The 20,612-nt window shown below is 38.0% G+C and overlaps 1 protein-coding gene across 7 annotated transcripts in view; it reads left to right on the forward strand.

Annotated features, from left to right (window-relative positions):
* The window catches only part of PDE1C (phosphodiesterase 1C), a 207,921-nt gene that overhangs the window by 134,511 nt on the left and 52,798 nt on the right, over positions 1-20,612 (forward strand). For all 7 annotated transcript variants that reach the window (XM_015619318.2, XM_015619319.2, XM_033512002.1 and 4 more), the window contains 5 exons: positions 59-199; positions 6,191-6,291; positions 7,949-8,077; positions 17,910-18,011; positions 19,239-19,359. In XM_015619318.2, the coding sequence (XP_015474804.1) occupies positions 59-199; positions 6,191-6,291; positions 7,949-8,077; positions 17,910-18,011; positions 19,239-19,359 (594 nt within the window). The remainder of the gene's footprint in view (positions 1-58; positions 200-6,190; positions 6,292-7,948; positions 8,078-17,909; positions 18,012-19,238; positions 19,360-20,612) is intronic.

Raw genomic sequence — 20,612 nt, forward strand, 5'->3', positions numbered from 1 at the left:
TTTTTTTTTTTTTTTTTTTTTTTTCTTTCTTTCTTTAATTCTGTGCTGGTTTACTTAGATTCCCATTTCTGCCTTGGTGTCTTTTGTGGAAGCTCTGGAGGTTGGCTACAGTAAACACAAAAATCCTTATCACAACCTAATGCATGCTGCAGATGTCACACAGACAGTCCATTACCTCCTTTTCAAGACAGGAACAGTGGTAAGTAAAAGACTTGGCATCCTGTATATATAGTGAGTTTGCAGCAGTTTCTGCTTATTAATGAGATTTTGATTATCCACAGTAGAACCTCTTTATACTGTAGTCACAGTTTGATATGGCTGGGCTAATACAGGTAAAGACTTTGGATTATTTAGGAACAGAGGGTAAGTGAAGTTGTCGATAACTCTTTTAACAGTGATCTAAAGAGGATGAATGAGAAACCCAAGCTTGGTTTTTCACACTGCCACAGATCTTCTGTGTGAATCTGCCAACACACATTTGCTGGAATTCATTTCATCTAATATGAAGAATCATATTGTCTAAGCTTTCTTCTTAAGGTAGGGAGAGGGTACATCCAAATGATAATTCATTCCACTTATCTGAGCATATCAAGTGCTGGTATCTGGAAATACTGATCTTCATCCACTTCTCTACAGCAAAATTATCTGGACTGGCTTGCACAGAAACCTACAGGACAGCTGAAGCGTGACAATAATGCCAGGAATGGATAGAGGGCTTAAAAGACAAACTTAATGCACAATATGTTCCCGCAGTGGTTCTCAAGACAAACAAGAGAAATACATTTGAGGATGGACTAGAGAAATTGAAGGAAGATAGATTCCAGAGTGAAGATCAACCATTGTGGTTTGGATTCATCTGGATGCTCAGAAAGTTGCTGCTCCACACCATTGGGAAGTTAATAAATAGCAGGGAAAGCTCAAAGTGTATCGGATACATATGTATTCATTCTCCTTTCTCCTGGTTACCACTTCAGCCAGAAAAAGGAATGAAATTACCTTTAGTCTGATTCTGTGGAGAATATCTTTTTCACACATTATTTGCCTCACTTTTTCCATGCATCTAATTTGCCCTTGCTCTTGCATTGGCAGAAGTGTAGAGGCAAAGGTGACAGTGAAAGGAAGGTTGGAATTGTGAAAGGGAGGTTAATCTGTTAAGTGTTTAGCAGTTATCTCCTGTTATACCTTGGCCATTCAGTGATTGCTCTGTGTCTGGTAGCTGAATATGTGTAATTCTGTTCTATGGCACTTCATTTTGCTAAGGTCCTTTCACTAACCAGTGTGCAGTTCAAGGATTATGGAGCCTTTGTAGTGCAGAGCAGACACATGAAACCAGGTCATCAGATGTTGAGGCTCTTAGGCTCTTGCTGCAGTTCAGGCCTTCTTGAACACTCCCCAGAGTGTTACAAACTATATCTGGAACTGTTGAAAAAAAAGGGAAGGAAAAACCATGTGCCTCAACCCAACCAAATTCCAACATTCTCATGCAACGAGCACCTTTAATCAGCTATACAAAATCACTATAAAAATTGTCTGTCAGCCTCACTTGTAGTGATATTTGTGTGCTGATGATACCTTTTTCTGTGCAGCTCAATAAGAAACCCAAAAAAATACTGCCACCAGTGTTTACTGGTTGATGGAGTATAGGACAGAGAGGTACAAGATAACAGGGCATAGTGCAGTTCTTACTGGTCTTTTAGGCCAGTTTCAACAACTATAGAGTTGCTCATGCTTGGGAACTATGTTTTGTGCATATGATCTGCATTTCTGCAGTTTTTTGATTGCCACACAGGTGTTGCTTTCAATGCTGAAGCCAGAACTGGATACTCTTCCCTGAGGAGTCACACACTCCACTGCCTCCTGTAAACATCCCAAGTCTCCTGTGTTGGAAATAGATTGCATTGTGAATTGCAGTCACACTGCAATTAGAGCAGTAAATACTGCTGTTTATCAGGAGCAGATTTGGAAGGACTCAGGTGCTGTCTGATTCAGACAGGCTAATTCTGATGGAAGTTGTGTCACTTGCTTTTGATTGTGCCTGAAGCAAAAAGGACTTAGGTCAGAATTGCATCTAATACAGTTAGATACTCAAAAACTCCTGTGAGATACTAAATTGGTCACTGTTGCTTTTAGGACCATTAGTTAATGAAAATGCACTGCAAGTTGTAGTCAGTAGGAACAGGTGCAATGTTGAGTAATGTGAATGGTATTCCAGTGGCGAGGAAATAGATTCCCTTTTCCTCCTCAAATCATGGAAGAAGTGCAGTTTTCATGTGGGGGTACCATGCTTCAAAATTAAATTAAATTGAATTAAATTAATTAATTAATTCTATTGAATTAAAACAGCTGCCTAAATATAGCTGATCCCCATCCTATGTATATTCAGAACTACCTTTACATCTTGCTGCTTCTTGGTATGTTAGTCATTTAGCAGCAACTCAGATGTGAGTGAATGATGACTATTTCATTCTAGGCTGTGATGCAGCAGTGCTGAATGGGATTTCCTATTCTGTCTCAGAGTGCACTAAAGCAAGGAAAATATTTAAAAAAAGCAGGCCAGAAGGACATGAAAATACATGATTAAGCAATAGAGAAGTTTGGACTTTTTTTCCTCTGAGAGAGATAATGCAGTGGACTACAAAGAAATGAAAAACCAAACCCAAAATAGCCCCCCCCCAACCAAACTAAGTAAAGAAACGCAGGAGGCCTTTTCCTCTTTTCATTTCTTTTCAAGATTTGCTCACATCATCTATCTTACTGTTACTGTAGTATGTATAGTTCTTAAATTGATCACTTCTACAATATTTATGTAAGCAGCTTGGACATGCTGGAACACAAGATTTTAGTTTGAGAAGTGTGTTAGAGCCATTGGTTTAATTCTTCACCAATAGGATGGAGACCACTTGTGAAAAAAATATGTACAAAAATAAGAAAAAAACTCCTCATTTTTCTTGCTATCTAGTAATCTGTAATGTGGAAAATTTGTTTCTTTCACATTTAAATTGTCTATATAGTTAAAATTTGTTCTAGTTTTAAAAATAAGAAACAGGTTTCTGGTTTGCCTTTACATGGTTCATTTGCCTTTGTCATGCTCCCTCTTATTTATGAACTCTCTGAATAGTTTTGATCCATCCCTCTTTTTTAAAAATTTTATTTTCAATTAAATCTTCTTTCCCTCTCCTTTTGTAAAATTTCCTCAGTTTTCCTGTTATTTTTTCCCTCTGGATGATGCTTTGGAGTTAGTTAGTTATACTTTATTGTATGAACTACAGTACAATTTTTGACTCATAGACAAAATGTTGAAAGAGAATTTGAAATTAATCTGATGTTTATCTCATAGAGGATTGGCATACAAATATGACATGCAAGAACAGCTTCCAAGAGCTGACACACTTTTTGTTCATTTCATTCCTTCCATTATTAAATTCTGTTGTTCAGCTCTGATTATTACTTTGTTTTGTATTGTTTTCTAATTAATCTTTATAACTGTTAGGAAATTCCACAATTTCTTTTTCAACCTAGACAATGAAGAGCAAACTGTACTGTTTAAGACTTCTTTCTCTGATACTGGCACGAATTACAGGAAACTATTTCCTGCAGCAGACCTGAAAAATTGTGAAAGTGCAGGTCTTCTGTCACATCTTTTAGTACTAAAGGGATGCTTCACATTTACTGTATATTTTTGAATGGCAATCATGCTTTCTTGCCCATTATTTTTTTAATTCTGGAAGCCAGTACTTGGTATTTCATACATTTTACCCTCTGCCATTTCTGAGCTCCTACCATTGTAAAAAGTTTGATACAGTTTTATTCTGGATTGGTTTTATCAGCCCTTTAGAAATCAAACTCATTCACATTTCCTTGCTCTTTTTATCTTTTGTGACACTGTCCTGCTGTTCATGACAGCTTTGTTCTTTAAAAATTATTTCCCTGTTTCCAAGGTGGAATCAACCACAAAGCAGTGAAATGTAAAGTAAGCAGTTTGATGGAGATTGCATCCATTCTCTGCATGCTCTTTGCCATATTGTTTGTTTTCACTTGCAAGGTAGTGGCAGGAAAAAAGGGACTAAAATGTTCCAGTTAATTCAGTTGTGTTACTCACAAGCCTATTTTGACTTTGTTTTACTTACTCTGCTTCATTTATTGCAACAATTAACAGCTGTAATTCCAGTTTTATTCTGGGTAATCTTCTCAGAATGCTGTTACAATATTTAATACTGCTAATAGAAGATACTGCTAATAAAAAGATCTAATACACCCTATTTGAAAACCTACCTTACCCAAAATTGTTCACCAAGTGGTGCTTTGGTAAGGTGTGCAAGTCAGCACTTTTCCTTTATGTGCCTTAAGAGACAGGGTAGGAAAGCTCAAACACTAAGGCTCATTGCCTTAGTTACGCTTTAAGACTTTGGACATGAGATCTTGCTAGCATGGGAATTGTCAGATGCTGTCAAGAGGATCTGAAGTTGATGTATTGGACTAGCTGAATGTATCCTGAATGAGTTCTGCATGCATAATATAGGCTTGCCCTGGCTGTTTCTGATCACTTGTGCCCTGATTTTTTCTATCATTTGCAGTCTCTCCTTTTGGAAAATGGCAGACCCCTGTTAAGAGTGAAAGTCCAGATCTAGACATGTAGCCTAGAAACCCTAGTTCCATTTTTCCACCATTGCAGTTGCCAGAAGTTATAGCTTGAAACTTGAATTAATGTTCTTAATAATTTGGAAATCATTCCTTTCTCACAAGTCACAGCTGGAAAAAAATTTGAACAGATTTCTCTGCCATCAGTGCTCTCCAGTCATGTCCTGGATCAATTGTGCAGATATGAGAAAATAGTGAAGTTTCTGTTTCTGATCATTTCTTGCACTTCTCACTGTCCTCTCTCTCTTGCCATAAAAAACCCAAACAAACAAAGCAAAGCAAAGCAAAACAAAACAAAACAGAAAAAAAAAGGAAAATAAAAAAAGGAAAAAAAAATGGAAACAGCCCAAACCCAAGAACTACCATTATTATGGTCAGTAGAATTGTTCAAAATATCTCTGGGCTATATTTTCAAACTACATTTGTAATGTAAGGGGATCTTTAAAACTGAGGCTTGCTCCATTCTTCACTGGTTATGCAGAGATGACTGTGAAACCCAGATAAAGAGGTAGACAGGTTGCTGTTTGCAGAGCCCCACTGTTACCTGTGCTTCCCTGCACATACTTAACACCCTAGTGGTGGCCCCTGAGCTATAGGAGATGTCTAGAATAGATTTTGGAAGCCTTACTGCCTTTGCTGGACTTTGAATTAAAAACCAGTTTGTATGTGAAATACATTTGCAGGTTGACAGTGAGGTGTTGTAGAAGTATTTGGCAATCACTGTGGTAAAGGCTTTTTCTAAATTCAATACATTTAAGCATTTCATACAAATATTTACTGCATCCACAGTATCTAAAACCTTTGACTCCAAAATTCTTGATGTTAACAACACTCCTTGTGGGCTACCAGAGGAAAACCAGACAATAAAATGATTTATTGACTCAGATAAAAATTATTCAAACCATCCAAATAATTTATAAATCTAAGGCAAAAGTGACTTAAGCATTGTAAAATAAGGCTTTGACTGGGAACTAGGAAAATCACAGAAATGTCAAAGCTTTCTCAAGTGCTTTTAAAAATGATATATAAATAACAAGATGTACATCTTTTGAGGTTGTCTTCCTTGTTCTCCTTATGATTCAGTGAATGACAAAGACTTTTCGTTTTCTGAAAAATAGTGACATTCTTCTGTATCTGAGTCTCTGCTGCTCAGGTAAACTGAACTGAAAATACATACCCTGGTGGTATGTGTTTACCTGCATATATATCATCAAGTTTCTCTCCACCTTGAACCTTGATTTTTTGAGTTTTCCTTGTTTCTTTTCTTCAAATATTGCTCTTTTAGAAGGGCACATGTTTCCCCTTGCTCTGCCTTAAACCTTATTAGCTCCTGAAACAATTTTGCTGAAGTTCAGTTTATTTAGATGAAGGTCCAGAATGAATACTTGTTGGCTTTTATTTATCAGCCAGAGAAGCTTGCCTTAAAACAGCTGGCAGACTGCAGGGGAAAGACATGCAACACTGACTATCAACAGAGAATAAATACTTACCTTAGAAGACAAAAGCCTGACAAAATGACAGCTTATCTGATTGTACTGTAATTTCTTTTCAGCACTGGCTGACAGAGCTGGAGATCTTCGCTATGATTTTCGCAGCTGCCATACATGACTATGAACACACTGGAACCACCAACAATTTTCATATCCAGACACGGTGAGGCCACTGTAAATCATGACAAAGGGTCAGGAAATAGAGGGAGAAACCTTGGGAGAATAACAGTACAGCAGCCTTAGAAAAGTGCAGGAACTTCTGCTTTCAAGTGTTACAGGAGGAAAGTTCACTTTCTCGGGTTACATTTAATTTTCTCTTGTTCAGATGTTTACAATGGAATGCATGTATTCTTAATTTCCTGAGCATTGCTTCATATTAATAACCAGGAAAAAGAAAGTTTCAAAAATATTTCCATGTAAAGTTTTCAAAGACAAATGGCTGTATAGAGTGATGTATTTTGATGAAGTTTTGAAGGAGATACTGTAATTTTACAGTTTTTTTCCTTGTTGAATTTGAAGAATCAAATATAATCAGCATAAATCAGGCATTCAACCATGTTTGTTGCATTCATCAGTGAACATGAACACTACACATATTATTTTTACTTTTGTTGGAAACCACACCTGCAGCAAGGGGATATGCTTACCACTACCTAATCAGAGAAATACTCTTTTAAAGCATCATAAGTTGCTAGGTAGAGCTATAATAGGTTTAAAAAGCTTTTGGGTTGGTGGAAGAGAGGAAAATAAGATGGAGATGGCAGCAAAATTCAGAAGTATGCAAAGATTATGAAGTCTCTAGTTTCAGTGATAATTTGGCATCTAATTATTTTGACAATAAGAGAGTGCTGGTAGCAATGCCAAAATGTCTAAATGTCCTCGGCTGACATTGCACACTTGGGCATTTATAAGATGCATTATGATTATGTGTCTGTAATTAAAATATGTGTCTGTAGTGTGTTAGCTGAATCATGCTGTGCATCAATAATGATTTTCAGAATAAAGCACACATATGCACAGTAGTGATGGAAACATAGAAAGAAGATTGTGTCTCTATTCTGGGTGAAGCCACACTACTCTTCTCACAACTTCATGCATACAGGAATTAGGGATCTGCTATACTTTCCAAATACTTATAAAAATGTTCAAGAATATCAGACAATGTGAAGCGTCAGAGGATGAAAATATAGTCTCTATGAATCAAATCTGATTAAGGATTGTAACAAAACATATTCACCCTCTGTTGCTGTTAACTTCTTTGTCTTAAGACCAGTTTACCCTTTCATCAGTCACAGATCTCTGCTCTGGGGCTTAAAAACAGGAGTAAAGTACCTTTGGTCTTAACTCTGTCCCACTGGCAATTGCCTTTCCAGACAACATAGTCGAGCACACAAATGTCAGAAATCAGTTGAGTTATGTCTTGCTTACAGCCAGTTTGCTGTTCTGTAAACAGTATTGGGTCACATCTTGCAATTGCTTACTTGGATACAGTCTGATTTTAATATCAGAGAGACATGCATAAGAACTAGGAAAAAGCCTCATGGTTCTACTCCAAGTTTACATATCTCTCACAGCTTTCAGCACTTGTTTTCAACTATGTAACAAGGCAGTTAGGTGAATCTCATCTGGTGAAATGGATTTTGCAGTGTTCTTTAGGTTTCTTTTACGGAGTAATAGCAATTAACAAAGAATTACAAGTACTCTTAAAATGCTCATATCTATTCTATAGACTTAATTGCTGTAGCTGATCAAAGGAAAACTTCTGAGTCTCTTTAGACAGGGAAGAAACAACCTTTCCTATGTTTTCTTTTAAATGCTAGGTCAGACTCAGCCATTCTATATAATGACCGGTCTGTGCTTGAAAATCACCATGTTAGTGCGGCATATCGTCTTTTGCAAGATGATGAAGAGATGAATATTTTATCTAATCTCTCAAAGGATGATTGGAGGTAAAAATGAGCATGGTGGATGCCTAGGAATATTGCAGCATCATCATATACTGGTATTGCCTTGTTTGAATAGCAATATGCATTATTGTATATTACATGTTAGTCTTTCTATGCTACAAGATAAAGAACTTTCAAAGGTGATTGTCTTTTTTATTCCTGCTTTCAATTTTCACTTCTGATAATGAGACTAGACTTTGTGACAATGGGTTATAGTTTACAAATTGGCTCCCATATAATTACTAAGTATCACAGAGACACTCTTTGTATACATGTAATTGAGTGTAGTGCTAACCTGCTGTTTCTTTGACCTAAAATATAACCTTTATGTACTTTAACACTTCCTGCCTGGAAATTAAATATGGGACTTAATACAAAACATAATCCAGTCCAGGGGCATGGATCTACTACGTATGCTTAGGAGATTTAAGAAGCTGTAATTTAAAAAGCACCTCATTAAATATCTGATTTATGTGCCAAAATAAGCCCATGATTAACTTTTTAATAGCAGACTGTTCAAAGTGATGATGATTTTCTGTTTTCATAGAGTTTCGTGAATTTCAAGGGGTGATAATTTAAAAATGGCTGAGAGTGCTAGACAGGAAGGATCTCACCCCATGGTCTTTTTCATGGAAGAGGAAGCAACTTGTGAATCGTGTGATACACAGTGCCTTCTACATATTCTTAAATGTAACATAGTGCTGAGTAGTTGTTTAATCTAATTTTAATATAAAAATGGGGAAATAAGCCTGTGTCTGGGGTTGACTTCTACCAAAATGGTTAGTGAAGGCTCTGCTTGCTAATCTGTTTAGTCTAAGTTTCCTATTTATTTCAACTTCTCAACAGTGATGTGGTCCTCTAGCCAAACACCAGGAACTTACAGTGCTGATTTCAGTCAATAGGAGTGTTGTGGAGGAGTGTCCTGAAAATTCTGTCTGCCAATATGTAGAATAGTGTCATGGTGGGCAGCAAGAAGGAACAGAAAGAAAATATCTCCACTGAGATGTCAAAAATCTATTTTAGGTACAGATGAAAATGCCTTGTCAAATATTGGCAGCAAATTACTGCTTTGCTTAATGTTGGTCAGGAAACAACTAAGGAACTAAGTGACTAGAAACATCAGTCTTAGAGCCACTGTCTACAAGGAAAAGCCACTGTTTTTAGTGGAGCAGCTAATTGCATATGTTTTGTTGCATAGATACTGGCTTTAGGTAAATGGTCTGCTTTTGAGCTTTAAACATTTGAAAGCTTTTGATTGAATCAAAGCCAGTTTCAGGTATTTCTCATTGGTTCTGTAGTGCCAGTATGTGCATTCTGTTGATGCAATGTACTTAGAATCCAAGTTTTGAAGAGTAACCCATCCCTTTAAAAAGTACTGTAACTGCCTGAGCAAAAGTATTCAGTGGCTTGGATTGCTTATTTCTTCTCTCTCAAGTATGATTTTATAGCTGCTGATCAAGCAGCAGTGCTGCAGAATAAAGAGCGTTGTCTGGACCTGCTCTAATTCTAAAACATTGTGATTACTGTGTGCTTTTGCTTTTGACTGCAACTACAAATTCCCATAAGCAAACATTTGGGAAGCACTGTAAACATCAACTGACTTCAGCAAAATCTGAGGTGTTGAAAAATAAAACCTAAGAAGTCCAGAGTTTCCTTATTCTAGGACTCAAAAGTAGGACCCTTAGTATTGAAGGATGCTTTGGGCAGCTAATAAAATGTACCCAAATTGCACTTCACTTTTGTAGACTGACAAATCTCCCTCTGCAAAAGGCCTGAGTGATATTTTTTGGACTATAAATTCTTGAGTACCTTTCTGAGCTGAGCTCTGACTTCTTTTTTTCAGGTTACTAGGAAAAAAAGATCTGATGATCTGCAATCGTTGATGTCTGTGTGGATTTTATAACTTTTTGGTATTCTTTCATCTAATTAGGGAATGTATTTTCAGAAAAGATACATAGAAAATTGGAGACACATTTCATAGCTGAAAAATAAATTGCCATGGGTTTTGTAAGGAAAGCAGATGAGAATGGAAGAGGACTTTCGGGTTACAGTAAGAAGAAAAGAGCTGAATATTTACTAGTGCTTAAACAACATTTTTTTCCGCCATGGAGGAATATGTATATTTCTCTGGTGCTTATTAAATATTTGAAAATTAATTGAGTTGCTGCATTTTGTGAATCCCATTTGTGCAAGTGATCAAATGAAAAAACTATATCAAAAACAGATCACAGTGAGCTAAGAAAATAAATGTAAAGTGAACTTACATTTTCCAATATAATATTACGGATGTCTTTTTGACACTGTATGTAATTGTTAGTGAGTTCCATGGAGTTTATTGAAACCTTTACTGCCAAGTATAAAATAAAAATAATAAATAAAATAAGGAGGTTGAATAAAGGCTGAAAAAAATATATCTGGAAAATGTTTAGTTGTTTAGTTGTGTGTAGGAATACAACTTCAGGAAAAACTTTGAATTCAGTTCTGACTTTCTCAGTAAAGCTGCTTGGTGTTTTGTCCCTCAAATAATTCTGAACCCTCCTTGTCAATCACTGTTATTTGTTTCAAGATTGCAGTGAGAAACCATGAGTTTTTTTACTGACCTTGTTAATATGCTTTTTTTTTTCATAATTAATAGTATGTGCATGCTTGCAGGACCATGTAAAATTTTCTTGTAAAATTTTGTTCCTGTGAACTCAGGATAGGCACATGCATATTCTGAGTTTAATACCTTTAGCAAGAATCTGCCAATGATGATATTTCTTTTAATGTAGTATTTTCCTATAATAAAGTCCTGGGACTTGGAACAAAATTCAGTAACACAAACTGTGTGAACTGACACAGAGGAATAAGGGAATACAATTCACATTTTTTGGATCCCAATATTTTATCCACTCCTTATTCCATACCATCTCCCAATTAATACTTTTTAACTATATACATATATACATACAAACAACTATATACAAATACAGGTATTATTTCAGTAGTCACTGATTGTTCCCCCAAGATGTGGATTGACTTAATGTAATCCATGACTGATATAATAGGAGCATTTCATTCTCATTGTCCATGTTATTTCCAACATGGAGTGGCATTGCCTTTCAGCAACAAGTGTTACATATACCATTCAACATTCTGTTCTCATTCAAAGTCAAGTTCCCCTGAGGTACATGACATGTTTCACTGTCCCTCTACATTACTCACCAAGTGTAACCAGGTCCTTGAGCAAAAACCATCCCATGACTGGGTTAGCCTTTGCTTGAAGCAGGAATAATCTAAACTGTCTTTCCTAACATAGCTGTCATATGCATCATGGTGACTTTATTTCCATCTGCTGTGCACAGAGGTAACAATTGGGTAAATTCAGTTAATTGAATCTCTGGGATTAACTAACCAGGTAGACTTTATTAAATGCAGATGCCACAGTTTGGAGATTCGATCAACCATTGCCTTCAGTGTGGATTTTTATAGTCCATTGTTCTGCTTTGCTTTTCCAGCAGTTGGTACATGATAGAATATGATATACCAACACAAGGGTCTCAACACTATGATCTCTAGCCTAGGTGTTTACAAGGCTATTTTTGAAATGAGTCCCATTGCCCAGTATAGTGTTCTGGGCAGTGACATGAAGCATGGGGTATGTCTGCAGCCACCCAGTGGTAGTTTCTACCATTGGGAGCACATAGCATTTGCCTTGGTGGGTTTGTGCAGTGTGGCGTAATGAATCTGCCAGGCCTCCTCATACGTACTTTCAGACCAATGCCCCCCATAACACAGGGGCTTTATCTGCTTGGCCTGCTTGATTGCAGCCCACATCTTACAATCATGGATTATGTGGGATGTAGTATCCATGGTCAAATCCACCCCTTGGTCACAAGCCCATTGGTGTGTTGCATCTCTTCTTCCCTCATGACTTGAGGCATCATGGGCCCACCAAACTAGAAGTAACTCACCCTTGTGCTGCCAGTCTATATCTGGACACTTTAATTTTGGCACACACTCTTCTCATTCATTCATTCATTCATTTGACCACACTCTTCTCATTCTGTCCTATCCTGACTGACCCAAGGGCAACTGCATGGGCAATCTCTTGTTTGATCTGTTCAGAGTATTGTTGTTGTCCAGGGCCCCACATGAAATAATTTTTCTTCTGTGTCACAATGTAGAGAGGGCTTACAATCTGGCTGTACTCTGGGATGTGCATCCCCCAAAAACCCATGGTGCCTGGGAATGTCTGTGTTTCCTTCTTGTTGGTCAGTGGGGAGATAGTAACTATATTGTTAATCACCTCTTCTAGAATTTCTTGATATCCATCTTGTCACTTCACTCTTAGCAAATGAATTTCCTGTGGAGGTCCCTTGACTTTACTTTGTTTGATGGCAAAACCCACTTTGAGGAGAACCTGGATTATTTTTTCCCTTTTCTCAAAAACTTTGTGTGCCATTTTACTCCATAGGATCATGTCATCAATGTACTGTAGATGTTCTGGAGCCTCACCCCTTTCTATGGCCAATAGCAGGGCTGTGCTTTCAACCCTGGCGCCATTGGTTCCAGGAGTAGGGAATGCCCCTCCAAGTGAAAGCAAACTGTGGCCTGCACTCTGCAGCTGAATAGAGAAAAATGTATTAGCAATGTCAGTGGTGGCACCACTTTTTGGCCTTGGACCCCAGTTCATACTGAAGTTCCAGCATGTCTGTCACAGCAGCGCTCAGTGGTGGTGTGACTTTGTACAGGCCATGATAGTCTGCTGTCAGACTCCATTCTCCTTCAGACTAATGCACAGAATATATGGGGTTATTGAAGGGTGTGCAAGTCTTGCTGACCTCTCCCTGGATCTCCAGTTAATGGATCATCTTACAGATGGGAATCACAGAGTCTTGGTCAATGCAGTATTGTCAATGGTGCATTGTTTTGCCAGCAATTGGTACCTCGGGTATACTACTGCAGAAGGGGCCTCTGAAAAACTAGGCAAGGTATTCAAGTGTTTAAATGTTTCTGTCTCCACAAAAGCCCAACAAAATTATTTTGGGTCTTTCAAATGAAAACTTCTAAGGTAATCTATACCAAGGATACACAGAACCTCTGGACCAGTCAAAATAGGTTGTTTTTTCCATTCTTTCCCAGTCAAGGTCACTTCAGCTTCCAACAGAGTCAACTGCTGAGACCCCCCTGTCATCCCAGCAACAGAAACAGGTTCTGTCCCCACCATGTCATGCTGGCATCAGAGTAGATCATATGCCAATGTCAGTCAAAGCTTTGTATTTTTGTGGTTCTGATGCACCAGGATATTGGATCCACAGAATCCAATAGACACAATTAGCCCATGTCTCTATCAAGTGAGAGGCAGAGCCCCTCTAATTCTGCCTATCATTCACTCCCTGGGCATACATTCTGGAGGTCCCTTCAAGAGGATCAGACATATCATCTTCACTTCGGTTCTGCCCAGAAACACACCCACAGGAAATGAAATTCATTCTTGCCAAGTTTCCTTTGTTAGTCGTTTCTTCTTTTAGTTTATGTACCTGTGCTGCTAAGATGGAAGTGGATTTTCCATCCCATCTTCTCATGTCCTCTCCATATTCACAGAGGAAGAACCATAGCTTGCCTCGTGGAGTGTACTCCCTCTCCCTAGCTGTGGGATGCCTACTAGCATAGCAGAGATTCTGGTCTGTACTGGTGAAATGTAGAAAAGGCTTTCCCTAAGCTCCTTTCTGAGTTTTTGATGGCTGTCTGATGGCTCTCTGATAGCTCTCTTCAATCCTCTCTTCTTCCAATTTCCACATATACTCAGCCAGGTCTTTTTCCAAGGCTGAGGCTTCGGCTCAGATTGGGATGTGGACAGTGTCTTCATATGTCTATAGCCTTCTTGTCATAATACTCACTGTCTCATTTTCCTCATTCCATTGCAGCATCACTAGGAAGTGGGAGTACATTTGTGTCCCAAGCTGTGCAAGTTTCAACCACATTAATGTTGTACAGTGTTTGGAATTCTTTTGTTTTCATCATTATTTGAGACTATCATAGCCTTTCAAGCTTTATCACAGGTCTTTCAAGATTTGGATTCCTTGCTTGGTGGTTTTCCAAGGGCCTTGATGCAGCTGGAAGTGCTCTTGGCAAAGGCATCTCTCCTTCACAATTGCTAAGACCTGCATCCAGAGGCTGAGAGTTTGGGCCTTGCAATCCCCTGGTTGATACCCACATCACACAAAAGAAATCCCAAGTGCCTTGCTTCAGTGCCATCCAAAATTGTATCATCACCTGCAGTGTCCCAGACTTGAATCAGCCAGCTCAGTATAGACTCGCTTGTTCATCAGGTGAGGTATTTCTGTGGATTGAATAGACTTTCTTAGGAGAGGGATTTGGTGGTTATTTCCAGCTCTGATTCCTCTGCTGGCTGTGAGGATTCTGCCTCCCCACCATCATCCATCAGGAAAATGCACTTGGTCTTGTATTTCCTCCTCTGGACAGGGGTGACTACTGCTGGCTTAGGTAGCCCTTCTGGTTTAACTGTAGCCTGAGTGACCAGGGTGTCTGATGATTTGTTCCTCTTCCCCTTCAGCTGTAGGTGCTACTGTGCAGTAATGACCATCATGCAATAAACATTATCCATGTCCCAGCACAGTGCAGTAAGTTACCCTCTTTGGAACTGTCACTGTAATTTTCCTTCAAATATTCTGTTACCTTTGCTGGGTTCCGTACTTGTTCAGGGGAAAATTTCCAAACCATTGGACTAGGTAATTTCTTCAAAATCTGGCTTACATCCTCCCATATTCCATGCCACTCAGGATTTTTCACCCCTGGGACAGATCTCTGGGCAACCTCCCTGGAAATCTCATCCCTGATTCTAAACATGTTGTGGACTGCTATGTATAGAGGAGACATAGCAGAATTAGCAACAAGAGTATAATGTCTTGACATCCAGAGGGAATTCAGCAATCTCAAAAAGTGATGTGCTAGACCTGAAGAGGTAGAAGGAGGTGAAAGGTTGGGAAATATCATCCCCTCCTTTTCCCCCAACAGGTTGGGTGAGATTATTAATAAGCCTTCAGAAACAGCAGCTCAGACCAGGACAGGCAAACAACAACGAATACACATCTGAAATGACCTTTATTACCTCTGATATTATCTTTCCATAAACTGGTATCATGGAGTGTATAAACAAAGCAATCTTGGTTTGTATTCCTGATCTGAAAAAGAGCACATGTGAATAAATGACTGCTGTTTCATTATAGCTTGTGATGCACTAGGGCTGAATGGGGTTTTTCATTCTGTCCCAGAGCACAGTAGAGCAAGGCAAGTGTTAAAAAAGAGAACTGGAAGGACATAAGAATACATGAGTAAGAGTTGGAGTGATTTGGACATCTTTTACTCTAAGAGGAGAGAGAGAATATAGCAGGCTGAAAAGGACAAAAAAAAAAAAACCCAAACCCGAAAATAACCAAACCAAACCAAACCAAATCAAAGTATACCAAAAATTACCAATATTTTTATTTATGTTCAAAGCAAACTTGATAATTAATTCCTTGAGGTACATTAAGCCTGTCAATTTAGTGTGTTCCATGGTATGCTGCAAGCGTGGGCTCCTGTAAGCTGTGCCAGCAACTGTGTAAGTAACTGCCAGTCAACTCCCTGGCTTCATGAAGGAACAAACCAAACAAATAAGTTGATTAGAAACCAAAGTGTAAAAAGATAGTTGACAGCATGGCCTGCTCCCTACTGGCTGTAAGGTTAAAGACCTTAAAGCCAGAGAAGCTCTGGAGTTCAAAATCACACGCTGTTGTGATGCCTTTTTGAAGTGACAAATAAGAATTTTTCAATAGTGAAATAATTGATTTTTTTACTGTCTCTAAAGTATTTTTCATCTCTGTTTCAGAGAAAATGATGATCTGAAATATGTGTAGAGGTCAGAGGATGTGCATGTTCCAGATTCACATTTATGAAAGGGAAAGTAGTATCTGTGTGCTTATAAGCATATGTATGTTCTTGCACTGCAATCATGGACTCATTTGCCTGAACTGAGCCCTTTGCTTTTGTAGTCATACTGCAATAAGCTACACATGAAGTAGCCCATGCAGAGCAATATGATGGAGTTGTAAATCCAGAGGATGTAGTGAAAAGTCTACTGCTTCCTAGCATTAATTGTTCCCACAGCATTATCACACTATATTCTTGTAAAAGTATATTTTTATGTATTCAGCTTCTTCTCTCTTGGTTGTATTGTCAGAGACATTTGTGCTACTGGGAACTGACCAGGATAAGTAAAATTAAAAAAAGGTTTTTCATTCATGAAAAGTTACTTTTCATTCATCATATAGTTATTTGGAATGCTGTTAACTATGCAACTGATCGTACTTATGGGTTGGGAGGAGGAGGTGGTACAGGGGTGGACTGATACCATCAGTTGCAGAACTCTGGTGGTGAAGCATCATTATCTGCCACCCATGGGATCAGATAAGTGCAGCAGTCTTGGGTCAGTACACAGTGGTGGCCTGGGGCTGGAATTTCAGCGCAGCTACTGTATAGTCAAGAAAGAAGTCATGATAATAGACTTCATGAGACATTCATAAAAAGGAGAATAGTGATTTATTTCTAAATGAATGCTGACCCATTTCTGAATATTCCAAATCCTGAGCTGGTATGCTAAACTTGAGCTGTTCTTCCTCTGTTAATCTGTAGATACCTGAGCTCAGAGAAAGAGAAAATGAATTTGTATTGTGTGCTAGATCAGAACCTTCTGTTATTTTAAACTGTTTAGGGCATCCATATCATCTTCAGAGAAATTTCAACTGGAGTGCAAACTAGTGTTGTAATACTACTGCTACTACTGATGATGATGATGATGATGATAATTATAATAAGAGTAATGAAAATATGAGAGAGAGAGAAATAGCATCCAAGAGGAACAAGTGATGAACAATACCATTGCTCACCACCTGCTGACTGGTGCCTAGTCTGTCACCAAGTAGTGATCACTGGCTCCAGTTTATATATTGGGCATGATGTTCCATAGTACAGAGTATGCCTTTGGCCAGTTTGGATCAAGTGTCCTGGCTATGCTCCCTCCCAGCCTCTTGTGCACCTGCTCACTGTCAGAGTATGTGAAACTCAAAAGTTTGTGATTTGGAGTAAGTTATTACTTACTTGTACTTATCAACTATAAAATCATCAGTGTGTTATCAGCATTATTCTCATATTAAACCCAAAACACAGCACTGTATTAGCTAAGAAGAAAATCAACTCTATTCCAGAAAAAAAAAAAACCAAACCAGGACAGCAAGTTTGCTTAACAAAATCTCATACCGGAATATTTTGAATTAATAATAATTGAATTAATAATAGCAGGGAAGTAGTGCAGGTTCCAAAAGGTCTTTATTTCATATATGCATCATATGTACTAGGGATTTTTTTTTACTGTGCTGATTTTCCACCATATGACTCAACTTTATGCATATTGACCAGTTGAATCAAGCTTCCTGATTCTGAGGCTTTAAACAGTCTTTTCCCTTCCTTCTACGAATGCCCTATAAAAGAAAATAATTTAAGAAACTTGTGCTTAACTGAAAAAGGAGTACTAATACCAATGTGCTCTGTAGAAAACATCTACTATTTCTCTTACCAAGGATTAGCCACCTGGCTTCGTTTGCATCCCCCACATTTATGTGTTTGTGCAGAAAATACTTCATCCTCTTCCCTCTCCCTGAAAGAGGAATTAAGAGTTACATACAAAGGCATTGCTGTCAATAATTTGCAGATAATAAAAGAAACTGGAGTGTGTCTGATGCTGGTTTTTGTGCTTCTCTTTCCTTGCTCCTCTCATTGTGATGCTATCCAAAAGGGAGTTTAGAGCTCTAGTCATTGAGATGGTGTTGGCTACTGACATGTCCTGTCACTTCCAGCAAATCAAAGCTATGAAGAATGCTTTGCAGCAGCCAGAAGGGTGAGTCACTTCACAACACAGTGCAGTGGGGGGATTCATTTCATCTGGTGCTTTGCCAACGTGTTTAACTTCAAAAGCACCTCTCCAGGGGCCCTCTCTTTCCTTGATATCTACAGCAATATTCTTTCTTCTGTTGAATTTTGAAATAATTCACTTAGGGAGGGATGGGCACATGCCTATATGCACATCTATAGTCTGTGCTGCTGCCCCAAAGCTCTCAAATGTCACCATTGTGACATTTTTGGACATTTGACATACTGGGCATTTCCCTGGTGTGTAACATCAAGGACATGATTCATTAGAGTGACCTTTATAACTGAGTATGACTTAAGGTTGGTTATAAGATCTACAGAACACAACTTGCCCTTTGCCCTGATGTAGATGGTGTCAGCTGTCACCCCTGGAAGGAGCCTGCTCATAACCAGAGAACAGACGAAAATTTGTGATCCACTGAGGGAAGGACTAGAAAATAATAGATGGAGCATTATGGGAGAAGCCTTTTCTTCTTCCCAGTATGCTAATGGGAGCTGTAATATTTTGTCCACAGCTTTTCCCAAAAAAATTCTTTCTATATTGCTGTGAGTGGTGGTCAGTTTTTCACTCTGGACACAGTTATTTCCAGAGCCTCACAAAATTATATCTGTATCAGATTTATACCTATATCAGAATTACACCTGTATCATAGCAGGTTGTGGCTAGCCACCTGATCCCCTCAAAAGCTATAACTCTTTCAACCATTTCAGATAGCCAAAAGGCAGAATTAAACAAAGAGAACACCCACGCCAAGAAGGCATTATTTACTGGGTTCTTGGGCTAGCCTCTTAGATTTTGATCATAAGAAATCATCAGCATTTTTTTTTTCTGTGAAATCGGGATTCCCTCCTGTACTCACACTAGTTTTCTATCAGTTATTTTGTAGACTTGTCAGAGCCATAGAGATCCCCACTGTTCATTACAGTGGGATAATCGGGACCATCTTCTCTTCTAAGCTGCATAAAATACAACACTGATGAAATGGGGAACATTTAGTGTTTCTTAGTATCTCTTTTAAAACAGGAATCATGTATGTTGGAGAAATCAAAGTTGTCTGATTTTATGGTCAGAGAAACCACTTCACAAATATCCTGGTCAAAGATTCTAATGATCTTATTTTCCTATAGGTAAGATTTTTGTCATTCTTTCCTGCAAGAGCAGACAATTAATTATTTTGATCCTTTGGGTTTCCAGAATTGACAAGCCGAAAGCCTTATCACTGTTATTACATACAGCAGATATCAGCCATCCAGCCAAAGCCTGGGATCTCCATCATCGCTGGACCATGTGTCTGCTAGAGGAGTTCTTCAGACAGGTAAAGCTAGGCAAGTTCTTTTCTTTTCTGCAATTGAGAGGAGTGTGTAGGATTAGGTAAGGAAGTAGAAAAATATTAACACAGATGTTGCTTTTTCTCTGATGTTTTTAAGAACCTCCTAAATGGTATGAAGCTTTCTCCTCTAACACCATAAGCACTGAGTATTATGCCTCTTAGGGAGCTAGTGTCTGATGCATTCCCTATAGATATAAACATTACCTACATAGTAGAAATTCTAATTTGGGAAGCTAATATGTCTTTCAGTTAGGAAAACATGGAATATATGTCACTCTACTTAGCTCTAGAACCATAAAACCATGTTTGTGTAGCTGTACTTCATAGAACTCTACTTACATTTTTGTAATGGATGTGAAAAAGGCTTACTTTGCCCTTACTTAAAAAGAAGTTGACTGATCAAAATTATAGTTTATAGTGGACCAGCTGTTGACAGACCCACAAATCTAGACAAATCATTGAGCTCTGTGTGATGGTTATAAGGTTCTCAAGTGATTAATAAAAAACATCTAAAAATGTAAAAAAAAATAAAAAGGTAAAAGCAAACAGATCATTTAAGGAGTGTGTGGGATACTTTTCTCCAGTATGAATTACTAACCTAAGCAGTGCTAGCACTTAGGTGGTTATTTTCTCTACAAAGTCCAATAACTTCATGTTCTATAGTAAATCTAAATGCAAAAGGGAAAAATATGCCAATAATTGTTTTACTGGCTGGAAGCAGATAGCTCATGCCTGTAATTGATTCTTTCCTGCCACACAAGAGGCTCATGCAAGTAGGATGATTCTAACATGAGTTTTAGGGGAAAATCTGTGTATATTTATGCTTTTCTAACTCAAAGTTATACTAAATGTGTTAAAATACACAACTGCTAAAGATTTGTGAGAGAATTAAGATTACCTCACATTAAGATGTAAGACCACGAAATCTTCAAGTTTTGATTTATTTTACACATGCAATGAAGACAAAACTATTATTTCATACATTTAAAAAAGTATTTTAATTTCAGCCAATAAATTCTACTTTTGTTTTGCAAGAATAATAACAATACTTTTAGATGAAGCTATATAAAACTCATATTCTAATTCCAAATTCAGATGCAGTATTAATTTTCTCTTCTGGAAAATCATTAAGCTTACCATGAAGCATAGATTTGTGTTCACTGAAATTATTTAGTACTAGATCAATGAATACATCCCTACTTGATATTAGAAGAAAAACACACATGCTTCTCACAAAT

The sequence above is a fragment of the Parus major genome, chromosome 2 (assembly GCF_001522545.3).
Source record: "Parus major isolate Abel chromosome 2, Parus_major1.1, whole genome shotgun sequence".
In the NCBI taxonomy this organism is placed as follows: Eukaryota; Metazoa; Chordata; class Aves; order Passeriformes; family Paridae; genus Parus; species Parus major.